Genomic DNA, 12,315 nt, shown 5'->3' with positions numbered 1-12,315 from the left:
ATTTTTAGAAGAAAAAGGTCTCGCTCTCTCTATCTCCCTATATTACTCCAATCCATTTCAGCCCAACCACCCCCGTACCGCGACCATATTGGACATTCACAGTATTTACAAACTCGACCTCCCATATTTAAACCACCGTCTTCGAGTCTTTCCACTTTATATATTTTTAATCCACCACTCCTCTCTCGACCTTTACATACACCCCAACGAACGAGACTTTAGAAAAGCCCAACCTTAATCTCGGAACATCTTATTATTTTACATATTTGAAAATAGCCAACAACAAGGGGAAGTCAACAATTATTTACAAAAAGTGGTGTGTCAAGCTGTTTTGGGGAGGAGAGTCATAGACAGGAGCTAGTAGAAGGGAGACCACAAGGAAATATCTTCATCAACACTATGGTCGTCGTCGTTGTCTTTTTTTTCTCTCTTCATAGATGTACAAAAATCATAAAATTGTGATTCGCGTTATTTGTTCTTCGTTTATATTTATCCATGCTGCTGAAGGAAGGTGTATTGGTGGTGGAAGGTGGGGGGCTTGTAAAAAGAAGGGATACTCGGGGAAGTGTGTTGAACTGGAACTCGTCTGTTTGCAAAACTGTGAACTGTAAACACTTAATATTTTCCCTTTGGTCTTTTGTTCTTATACAACACGTGTAAATTATAAATTCAACATATTCAAAAACGAAATCTCAGTGTGTCTTTTCGTGCGTGGTTGGTTCGATCGTATTGCATATGTTTTGAAAGCTTCAACTCTAGCTTCAGCAAAGACAAGCAACAATGTATCGTGGCAGAGAAGCACCTATGGACTGGGAACGACCTCGAGACTCTCATGGAAATATTCAATGGCTCTCAGCTCAACCATCAACTACACAATCGCCGACATCAGGTCCGTCTTCACCATCAGCAACAGATGCACGCAGTAACAGCAACAGACAAGGAGGAGGAGTGAATGTAGCCTCACTTTCGTTGTTTGATCGGCCAGTGGCGAGTACTAATAGTGCTGGAACTCGTATGTACATTTGACATTAAAAGTTGGGCAAACATGTTTCATCAACAAGTGTGTTGTTTCATGCTAAATGTTGCAAACTGATAATCAATTTGGTTTTATTTAGCACCCGTCTATGCATTCGGAGCTAGTAATAGTAATAGACCGTTGGCTGCTGATACCGTCGCAACAACGCCAGAAATACCAACTGCGGTTGTGAACGAATCACGACGAAAAAAGGCTCTCACTACTCGTAGACGAAATGCAAATAATATGAGGAGTAGCTATGGATCTGACGATGAGGGGGAAGGTTGGGAGGAGGGCGATGACGACAATGTATGTTATGAATGTTGTGGAGTGAATGAGCATAGATTGTTTCTGACGTCTGGTTTTTTGGGCCTAGTTGTCGTTGCCAAGAGGACGAAAGCGCCTAAGGTCTTCAGATCATCCTAAAATCGAATCGACGGGATACGATACATCGCAGCACCAAGGAAATGGGATGGCAGGTTGGTGGAGTCGAGCGTATGGGCATGTGCTGTTGCCGCATATTCTTACTGGGTATGGAAAGTCTATGGTGATATTGCTTTTTGCTGGAGGAAGACTTATGAGATGCTTTTTGTGTCAGATGGGCCTATCTATTCTTCTGCTGTTGCATAATGGGAATCATGTTATGGCTAGTTGCCAAAGTTATATTCATGGTAAAACACGACTTGCAGTTGAAAAGTGTGGAGCATGCTACAGGCAAGTTTGTGTTGTGTATCCGAAACCTGAACCAAAACAATGGGAATAATTTCAGGGTACAAACACTAACACTTTATATTTACATCAGCTGTATCGCATCAAGTACTTGAATGCGCAAAACAGTATCAGACTAATAATTGTGGATCCGGTCCAGTACCATACATGGCTCAAGTATGTACAGAGTGGGAGGTTTGCATGAGGAGAGATCCCAATGACGTTCGTCAGTAAGTACATCAACTTGATTTTTATTTGGAGGATTTGGTGTCTTTGTGTGTTGAGTTTGGGACTCATTTGGGTGCCGTCGTGTACCATTTTATAGGTTACACGTGGGAGCAGAAACCATGGCTCACTTCCTAAACCACTTTATGGAGCCTCTATCATACAAGACCATGGTAAAAACTCTTGAAGCCCCACAATCCTCAATCATTCGAGAACAATGATACATACACTGACACCTCACGCTTTCTAAACAGATTTTTGGAACTGGTTCCTTACTAGCAATAGTAATAACCTTGTTCATACTCAGCATGATACGAACACGATTTGCAGACTCATCGCACAACAGTGCGCATCAACCGATACCACCGCAACCAGTATACTCACCAATGTATAACGCATCTCGTATACCACAACCTGTGTTTGCTCCTACATATCAGTTCCAACCACATCTGCATCCTTCGTCACCTGACTTCCATCCTGGTCCGTATATGACGTATCCGTCTCATCGAGCAAGCAGCATGATATCTCCTGGTGGACGAGAATCACCAATGGCTTTAGAGTATAGTAATAATAGGGTGGGTGGGATGGTTGGAGCTGCTGATTCTCCGAGAGTAGCGTTTAGACGGCGTGGTGGAAGGCATGAAGATGGGGATAGTGACTGATTTATTTGATGTGAGGAATGGTGTAAATGAAAAGCAGCGGGGCAGCTTGATATATATTTTGTAAATAGTTCTTGGTAAATAAGAGACCCATTATGACGCTTGCTTCTCTCCTTCTTTCTTTTGAGGGTGCTTTGCGTATTATTGTGTATCCAGGCAACAAGAAATGTTAAACGCTTGTGTTTTGGCAAGCAGTTCTTTTCATAAACATACACGATCACGCTAGATCTATACTTCCAAACGATATCCGCATATAATGGCAGGACGTGCTCTCCTCCTCGCCTTGCTAACTACCTCCCTGGTCTCGCAATCTGTAGCATCATCATGTAGTCACGATCAACATTTGCAGCTATTTAATCCAGCATCTCAATCGACCGTCAGGACTGAAACGCGTCTACCACGTATGTCCAAACGAGATGTGGTCAAGAGCCCTATTCGCATCTTCTTGGACTACCGGTATCTCTGGACTGACCTGAATGTCACGACATTTAATACCACTAGTATGGTTGCTGGAACGAACGTGACTACCGTCGTGGATCCAAGAGTAAATATTACAAACAAGCTGAATATTGTTTCAGACTGGTTTGGGAATGTGCTTAATGTTACTGCTCCTGTGAGTACTAAAGAGCTTTTACTGTCTGCTTTTTGGTTGGTCTTGCAAACAACACCTGAGCTTTGATCTGACCATATTTCTTTTATTTTCAATATAGGTATCAGGAAATTTAACCATCGACAGATCATGGTGTATATCAGCACTCCCAGACTCGACACTCTGTAATGCCACATCACCGTCATACGTCGAACAATGTGGTGTCGTGACAATTCCCGATGACCATTTTGGAGACTTCACGCTTTGCGCTGGTGATGCTACCAATGTAAAAACGCAAACGTTGTGGTGGTGTCCACCTTCAAGGCTCCTCTTACTTTTTTGGTCATTTAGTGCACAGTGATTCCAGGCGGTCTTGGAGTTGCAGCAGACACCATCTTGTATCTGTCATCGAAAAACACGTCTATATGTGCTGCTGGAGCAACACTGTCTCATGGGTCGTATTGTCGGATGAATCAGTTTGATAGGCCTATTGTGGGAAGCTTGAATCTGTGTCCGTTGTTTTGGGGACTATTTGCGGTGGATAATGATACGTGGATTACGTCTGAAGCTGTAAGTTATGATTAACTACTCAGGGACTGCCACGGTTGTTTTTTTGCTCAGAGTTTTTTTAGGTATCGAACGTCATACACGAAACATCCCACATCCTGGCATTCTCGTCTTCCCTGTTTCCATTCTACCGTACCCAAGGCCTCATTCCTCGAACTCCAAGAGACGCTCTTGGAATGCCTCCTGTTGATGTCAATGGGAAATTTATTGCATCGAATACAACATTGCAAGTCTTTCAAGAACGCAATGCGAATGTCACGAAACTGGTATTGCCTAATATGCTAGCTAAAGCAAGAAGCCATTTTGGATGTGGGACGTTGAATGGTGTTGAATTAGGTATGGTTTGGTGTGATGTTGTCTGCACTCTACATAAACGCCGATGTATCATCAAACAGACAAAATTTCTTTTTTCCTAACCTCAAAACACCTGTAGAAAACCAAGGAGACTCGCTAATCGCTGGCTCACATCTCGAAAAACGTATCTACGGACCAGACTACATGACCGGCTCCACCGTCCCCGGCATCGAACCTGATTTCAACGATATCTCGCTCGCAGCCTTCCAAGACTCTGGATGGTATGCCGTAAATTACGATTATGCCATTAATTCGGCATGGGGTCTCAATAAGGGCTGTTCGTTTGCCACTGATTCGTGTTTGTCAACACCGTCAAACACGTCGGCTGTCGCGGAGGTTATACCTGTTGATGCAGCATCGTTTTGCAATTCGACGCAGGCTGCTATGACTTGTGTTGCTGGACGTTTCGCTAAAGGGATTTGTGGGATGAGTAATACTTTGGGTCTTGGAAGTGTGCCAAAGAATATGCAGTGGTTTGATGGGATTGTAGCGCCTGATTCGGTTAATGCGACTGGTGGGGTTGTTGAATTGATGGTGAGTTTCGCATGCTATGTATATCCAAGTGTATCTCGTCGTTTTTTGCATGTCAAGCAGACAGAGATGATTCTTCTTTGGCTTGTTTGTATCAAGTGTGTAGTACCATCTCACTTAATTTCGTTTCTTCACTCTCTTTTAGGACTATTGCCCAACCTACATCCCAACCGGCGACTTCCAATCTGGACGAAGCAACAGTGATTGCCGAAACCTCTTCAACCTGCCAAACTCTGATGCTCTGGAGTCATTCGATCCTTCAGCACGTTGCATGGCTTCATCCCTGACTCTAAACCCGAACGTCACTCAAGACTACCAGCCGATATGCTACCCTGTAATATGCAGCAATGACGCTCAATCCGGCTTGACCACGTACTTGATCACCGTAAACGGATCTTCGATACAATGTGGTGTCGGAAACATTACCGTCACTGTACCAGGAACCAGTGGGAATATTTCTTGTCCACCAGTAACCGACTTGTGTTTCGTAGTGCCTCAACAATGTGTTGATGGATGTAGTGGTCATGGCCGTTGCTTGGGAGCTCAGGCTCCACAAACCTGTGTGTGTAAGCCTGGCTGGACTGGTTTTAGCTGCAATACTCCTTCATGGGGTTTCACACCAATCCAGTATCCTCCTCAAATACCGTCTGGAGCACTTGTACCGGGCGTTACGGATATAAATTTTGCTTCTCCAGCTGTTGCAACTGCTACTGGAACGTATGCTGCTACGATGACTGGTACTGCTGCTGCTGCTACAGCAACTGGAACCGGTGGAATTCCTGCCACTTTGCCAATAAACTGGGTTGGTGCTACTTCAACTGCACACGTGTACGAAAGTTCTAGTGTGGCTGTACACGCTACTCCAGCTTCACTTACTGGAGCACAAGAAACATTGAGTGCTACAGCTATAGTAGCAGTACCAGCCAACATCGTCTTCGCATCACCAAACGGTCAACCACAACTAAACAATAATACGGTTCCAAGCAGTCCCGTAATTCAAGTGACTCCAAGTGCTCTTCCAAGTGCTACGACTGTAAAGGCTATGACATTCACTACAACAGTAGCTGCAACTGCTGCTGTAACGACTACATATGGAATGACTCCTCTAACTGCAGCTACCGCTGCGGGCACATTAACACTATTGACTGGATACAATGGAGTTCCTGCTTCCCTGACTACTGGACTTTCAGCTTCAGCAACATCAACAGCAATACAGACAACAGCTCCAGCTGTAATTATAAATTTTGGAGTTGGAGGTGGTATAGTTTTCGCATCGCCTAACGGACAAGTTGGGCTCCAGAATGCTACTACGGTTGTTAGTGGTGTGCAGCCTACTGGTGTTGTGAAGGCTAGGAGGGTTAGACGGTTTAAGAGAAATTGAACGTGACTTGGTGACTGGATTCTTTTGCTTCTTCTTTTTTCAGCCTCATATATGTATCATGAAATGAACAAAACATCGCTTGTTTAAACAAACATGATAGTGTCTTGGAGATGTTTGGTAGTTTTATTTCTTGTCTTTGCATACAAATCGTCTAAAACCATATTATGAGTATCAAAAATCACCTTGCGAGTATACCGCGCAACCCCCCAAGAAAGGCAGGAGAACAGGGAGTCCAATTGCGCCTAACCACACACACACACACACACACACACACACACACACACACACACACATATATATATAGTGACTAACAACCGTAAGTCTACATCATCCTAACCATCTCCAATTCGTCATCTCATCAGATCCCTGTACTGCACACCGCACACAGCACTTGCATTGCATCTTCAAAGCTCATCGTTTGACCAATCAAGTTTTTAGTCGTAGTGGTGGATAAGCTTACTTCGACCGATCGCTGGATTTTAGTCCTCATAACAGCTCCACGCTCACTGTTGGGATCAACCCGCAGCCAGAGCCACCAAAGCACAAATCTGATGAGCACAATTCTTTGACCTTTTTTTAATACGTACGAGGAAAATGACTCCTAGACAGTCTAATACCAGCAGCTGCTGAATGTTCAATAGCTTCATCGCGGTGTTCTCAATACGGTGTGTGGTGAATGACGGTTGTGACGGAGAACTTTTGAGACAGCAAGGACTTGATGATAAAGCAGGATTGGAGGAATGTTGTATAAAATCATGTGGGTTCTGTCTCCAAGCCTTTTTTCTTCAATTGTATGACTGCCGATTTGATAATGTCGGTATTCATCGTTGAAGCAGCCAGTATTTGCGTTTTCGCAGGCTCTCTCTTCAACTGTAGGAAAATAGATGTCGTGTTAGTACGATCAGTCCAATGTGTTTTAATAGTTGATGTCCCACATACCTTCATGAAATGGTGGCACTTTCAAAGAAATGAAGAAAAATTGTGTGAAATTGAATGAATTTGAATGCAAAAAGAAGAAGATTTATGCATGCCAATCTATGTTACATTGTGAGACAACCATCCTTACTGGTACTCCCACCACCACTGTGCTCATCTAAACTCTCACCCCCATCCACAACAGAAGCCCGATAGTGAATATTAATCAAACTATCCTTCTTCCCAGCACTTCCAACCCTTCTACTACCTCCATTACTAGCACTACCACCATGCACCACCTCCTTCACCCTCTCCGCAACATCAAACCAATAATCAACCTGCCCTCTCAGCTTCTCCTTCTCACTCCCATTACCAGTCTGCTGAAGCGCGCGTATCATAAACCCAAGGCCTTCATCAAAGAGGGGGAGCGCTGATGCAGGCAGTCCCGAATCAACAAGTTCTTGCGCTTGGGCTAGAACGATGCGTCCTTGTGATGATAGAGCTGATGGTGTCGTTGTGGATGATAGTGGTGTTGACGGTGGTATGCTATTACTACTCCGTTGCGAAGGCCGATTCCACTGTGTCCAGTTTCTCTTATTATCCACTTCGCTACGTACAGCACCACCACCACTATTCCTCATCAACTGCGCCTCCTCTTTCAGAGCCTCAGCTCTCTGTATGTACTCTACAATCCGTTTCTTGACTCCTTCGCCACCTTTACTACTATTCCCAACCCACTGCACATGTGCCAGCAAATGCGCAACAGCTTCAGCATACAGCCACACCACTCTATCAATCTGTTCTACATCCTTAACCTGCGCTTTCGACGCAGCGTCCGAAGCAAACACTTGGTTATCAAGCGCCAAAGCCTCAGCCGCCATCTCAACACCCACACCGAGAGATTCAGGCGATGGCAGATGCTCCAAGTCCAAATACGTAGACTCAAACAGTTCGCGGAAGGTGATTCGAGATGCTGGATTACGTGTGAGCAGTCTGCGAATCATTTCAGATGCTTGGGGTGACGTATTTGATTCAATGGATGGTGGTAGCGCGATGCATTCAGGTGTTGGTGATTTGAGGTGAGATATTATAGCATCCTTGGAAGTGGCGTGGCCGAATGGTGGTGTTCCAGATAGCATTTCGTAATATATGCACCCGATACTCCATAAGTCGCAGCGCGAGTCATAGATGCCTGTGAAGACTTCTGGGGCCATGTACCTGAGTTTGTGAAAATTAGTTGTGTGAGGAGTACAAAAATCGACCGAAGAAACGACATGATACTTGCAACAAAGTTCCAATTTTATCAGTCATAACACCATTACTCGCATCCTCAAACTGTGATATCCCAAAATCAGCTATTTTCAGGGTTGGCGATGCTGGTGATCCAGAAAGTAGTAAGTTTGCAGCTAGGGTAATAAAGAGCAGTCAAAGTTTAGTCAAGCAAAAAAAGCCAATTCTACCCAGAGAAACAGCTCTCCACAAAGCTTCAACATACGTTTTAAATCCCGATGCACCAGCCCATTAGTCCACAAGAAATGCAGCCCAGCAACTAATTGCCTAAACAGCACTTTAGCATCCGATTCAGGCAGCCTCTTGTTTCGTTTCCTGTTTAGATATTCCTGGAGGTTTCCGAGATCACAGTATTCTGTGAGGATGAGGATGTGCTGTGTGTCCCACTAGAATAAGAAAGCAAATAGGGTGAGCGTCAGAGATGATTAAGGAGACAAAAAAAAATCGGAGCTGTTGTCCAACTTCCAACCCAGCAACATTACCTCAACATCAACGAACTTGACGATATGAGGATGCGACAATCTCTTGAGTATCGAAACCTATTTCAAATTAAAAGGAACTTAGAATCCCACACGTCTCATCTGCATCAGCAGCATCACTAAAAAAATACTCAATGATCTCAATTGTCTTTTCCAAACACCACACCGATTTACCTCCTGCAAGATCCTCTCTCCAGCTTCAGCCCCCTTAACCTTCAAACCAGATCTCAATACAACTTTAACAGCTACTTGTTCCGGCCTTCTTGCAGGCTTGAATGCCTTGTTTTTAGTCGGATTGAGTTTGGCGAGATACACGTTTCCTGACGATCCAGAGCCGAGTTTGGAGACTAGAGTGTAGAGATCTGATGGCAGGGTTGGGAATGGGACAAATGTTGTCATGTGGATGTGTGCGTGCGATAGGATACATTTGAATGGTTGTGCTGTCGGTGTGATTTTTCGACGAGCGACGCAAAGAGGGTGATTTTGAAGAGGAAGGAGAGGACAGCGATCGAGATTGAACGTGTTAAAACGCGTCATTTACAAGTCTAGCGTCATAGAACGTTCTTGTGTCAACAATTTATATTGTAGGCATTAAAAAAACCTCCTAAACATATCGTAAACGTTCAACTTAACTTCCCTCTGTATCACTTAAAAAAACCTTTTTAGTAGTACTTAACTCCCACCACCATCCACCGACTTCACCTCTTCCTCAACTCCACTCGACCACTCACTTCCCACCAACCTTCCTCTTACTCTCCACCGTCCTGGGATGGGCCTCACCCAGGCACACCTTCCTAACATCATAAGCCTTCTTAAACGCCTCTTTAGCCTCCTTTCCAAACCGTTTCGCCAATACCTCTTCTCCCCTGCCCTTACCACCACTCCCAGTATTCCGATTACGTGTAGATGCGGTGGCAGAACTCGACTCTTCCTTTTCAGTAGCGATGCGTAATAACATATCTCCCATATGGTGGTATAAATCTCCCATTTCGTGCCAGCTGGGTGCCAGTAGTCCTACATTTACATTATTGGTACTATTGGTATTATGCAAGATGGTATATAGTGCCAGTTGGTCTCGTGCGACTTGCACGGCAAGAGATACGTCATCGATATTAACGAGGATTTGTAGCAGATTCAATCTCGTATCCCGCAACACTGCATTCAGCGGATGCAGTGCGCCCCTCATACTCTCTTTACTCGTATGCCCTGCCACAGCAGCAACAGGCATGTCAATCATCCCACGCGCTCCAAACCTCCCCAAGAATTCCTTAAGCGCAGGCACGAGCTGTGCAGGATTAAACTGCGGGATTTGTAAAATCTGCATTACTTGATCCAGTTCGTTTTTAGCTGCGAATAGTTTCCTACGAATGTATAATTCGTGTGTCGTGTGGCCACACGATTCACAATAATACTTGTGGGACCGCTGTTTGGCTTTTCCTTCCCGTTCAACTACCCGGAGGGCCTTTATTTTGGCGCGTTGGTCGGGTTCCATGTCTTCATAATCGGCATCGTGCTCTTCGTCATCGTCATCGGACGCATCGTCGTCGTGGGTGTGGCCGTTATGGTGGTGGGATGGGTCTGAGCATGAGGATCCATCTGCGTGGGTGTGTGTGTTTGCGGTATGGTGCTCGTGATCGTGGTTACAGTTTTCGCCATGGACGTGAGCGTGTCCACCCGATGCTGAAGCGCCTCCTGCTAAAACACCTGCTGCTATAGCCTCATCCTTCTTAATCCCATCAGTCTTCAGTTCAATCTCTACATCCTTCTCACCCTCATCGGCCTCTAAAACCTTGACCTCATCCTTCACAACCCCATCAGGAGTCAGCAAGTGCGTCTCAACGTGCGAATTAAACGCAACATGTTTGTTACTCTTCTTCTTCTTCCCATCCCCATTACCAACTACCCCACTCTCAGCTTCAATCTGCTTCTTCACCAACGCTTCCGCCTTCTCTTTAACATCCTTTGTAACCTCCTCTTCAGCCAAATACACTCCATTATTACACTCGACACATACAACACCGTCCAAATACCGATCCAGCGATTTACGTAAGGGCACACGACATCTTATACAGTCGCATTTGCCGAGATGTTTTTCCATTAATTGGCGTTGGCGGTCTGGACGGGAGAGGTATGGGTCGATTACACAGACGGTGAGTTCTTCGTTTGCGGCGATGGGTGTAAGGGCACGGACGACACAGTGGCCGTTTGGGAAGGTTACGAGGGAGCATGTTGGTGTGCATGAGTGTTTGAATAGTTGGATTGTTAGGGGGTAGTAGACGTATGCGGCATCTAATGAGAGTGTGAAGAAGTTGCCATCAGTCGCAAGTTTTAGACGCCTTCTTTGGTGCAGATCCAGAGTAAACAGGGATTAGAGAACCACCAAATTTGGAATTCGATTTGCTCCTACCAGTCATTCGTTGATCAGGATCAGGACGGGTGGTGACGTGATTTGAAATTCTAAATTAAAATTCAGAGGTTCAGTCCTTCTGTTTTTTTGCATCGATAAAACACATGAAATCAACTTTTACTTACCGGCACGCAATATCAACAATCTCATTCTCCGTCGTAATAGCACCCAAATAAGCAGGTAAGACCTCCTTCATAGCTTTAGCTGTAACAAAAGGTCATTTTTTTAGCCAACCAATGATAAAAAACATATAGCTAACCAGCCAACATACCACAAGCAGTTATACTCTTAACAAACTTCTTATCAAACGCCTCACGATGCGTCGTAATATCGTTCAGCAGCGAAATAGGACTCATATATGCTCCAGTCCCATCTACCACACCGTCCGTCGTACCAGCAGCTGCATCATCCACACGTCGTCCAAGCACCTGCACAATAAATCGGAGGAGATCTACAGTTGTGTCGTTTGTAGAAGCGATTTCGTGGAGTTTGGTGAGGATGGAGCATTCGTGGGTGTGTATTTTGGAGTGCTGTTCGCGGCATTTGGGAGTGCAGTATGTTATGCGGGAGCAGTTTGGGCATGATTCCTGTGGATTGTGAAAGAGGGTGGTGAGCAAAAACGGTCAAGGTCGGGTAATCTTCATTGTGATGCTATTGCGTCCATTGACTGATGGTACATACGAAAGCGACCACCTATTGAGATAACCACGATGCCAACCAAGCGAAAAAAAACTCGCGATTGATCATATATCGTATGATTCAACCTGAAACATCACCACAACATACTCACCACAGTATCCAGCTTCCTCGCCGTCTCCATCGCCACAACCCCATAACAATTCGCACAAACATTCCCACTAGCCGCCATACTCAGCCCGGCGACTTCCTCAGCAACCAGCTCTCCAGCATCCAAATCCCTACTCGCAACAGCATGACGGCCCTTTGATGTTGATATTTTGGGCGTGACTGGGAACCCGGCTTTGGTGGTATTGGATTCGAGAGATGTTGTAGATTGGGATGATTTGGGTTTGGGCTTGCTGTGTTTCTTTTTCTTGGAGCTTGTTAATGTTGATGATGGTGTTGATGTTGGTGTGGTTTGTTGTTGGATGGTGGTGATGGTGGTGGATGGAAGTGATTCGGATGTTGCTGTTGGTGTCATGGTTGGGTAATTATTATAGGATGGGTTGTCGTTGAA

General features: G+C 45.0%; 3 protein-coding genes across 3 annotated transcripts; 2 read left to right on the top strand and 1 right to left on the bottom strand.

The window, feature by feature from the left end:
• Positions 1 to 780: 780 nt before the first annotated feature.
• On the top strand, positions 781 to 2,610 carry SmJEL517_g01931 (uncharacterized protein; the record flags this gene model as incomplete). The annotated part of the gene is made up of 7 exons (XM_031167859.1): positions 781 to 1,012; positions 1,116 to 1,324; positions 1,392 to 1,546; positions 1,614 to 1,785; positions 1,853 to 1,953; positions 2,049 to 2,121; positions 2,203 to 2,610. The coding sequence occupies 7 exons, from the start codon at positions 781 to 783 to the stop codon at positions 2,608 to 2,610; spliced, it is 1,350 nt and encodes a 449-aa protein (XP_031026182.1).
• Positions 2,611 to 2,863: 253 nt separating this feature from the next.
• SmJEL517_g01930 (uncharacterized protein) lies at positions 2,864 to 6,029 on the top strand (the record flags this gene model as incomplete). Its single annotated transcript, XM_031167858.1, has 6 exons — positions 2,864 to 3,220; positions 3,318 to 3,482; positions 3,548 to 3,766; positions 3,829 to 4,099; positions 4,197 to 4,651; positions 4,794 to 6,029. 6 exons carry the CDS (start codon positions 2,864 to 2,866, stop codon positions 6,027 to 6,029), a joined length of 2,703 nt encoding a protein of 900 aa, XP_031026181.1.
• Positions 6,030 to 7,069: 1,040 nt separating this feature from the next.
• On the bottom strand, positions 7,070 to 9,112 carry SmJEL517_g01929 (uncharacterized protein; the record flags this gene model as incomplete). Its single annotated transcript, XM_031167857.1, has 5 exons — positions 7,070 to 8,162; positions 8,233 to 8,350; positions 8,440 to 8,620; positions 8,717 to 8,773; positions 8,888 to 9,112. The coding sequence occupies 5 exons, from the start codon at positions 9,110 to 9,112 to the stop codon at positions 7,070 to 7,072; spliced, it is 1,674 nt and encodes a 557-aa protein (XP_031026098.1).
• Positions 9,113 to 12,315: the final 3,203 nt, after the last annotated feature.

The sequence above is a fragment of the Synchytrium microbalum genome (assembly GCF_006535985.1).
Source record: "Synchytrium microbalum strain JEL517 chromosome Unknown SmJEL517_scf0007, whole genome shotgun sequence".
NCBI lineage: Eukaryota > Fungi > Chytridiomycota > Chytridiomycetes > Synchytriales > Synchytriaceae > Synchytrium > Synchytrium microbalum.
Note: the sequence above shows the minus strand (reverse complement) of the source record. Positions and strands in the feature narration are given on the sequence as shown.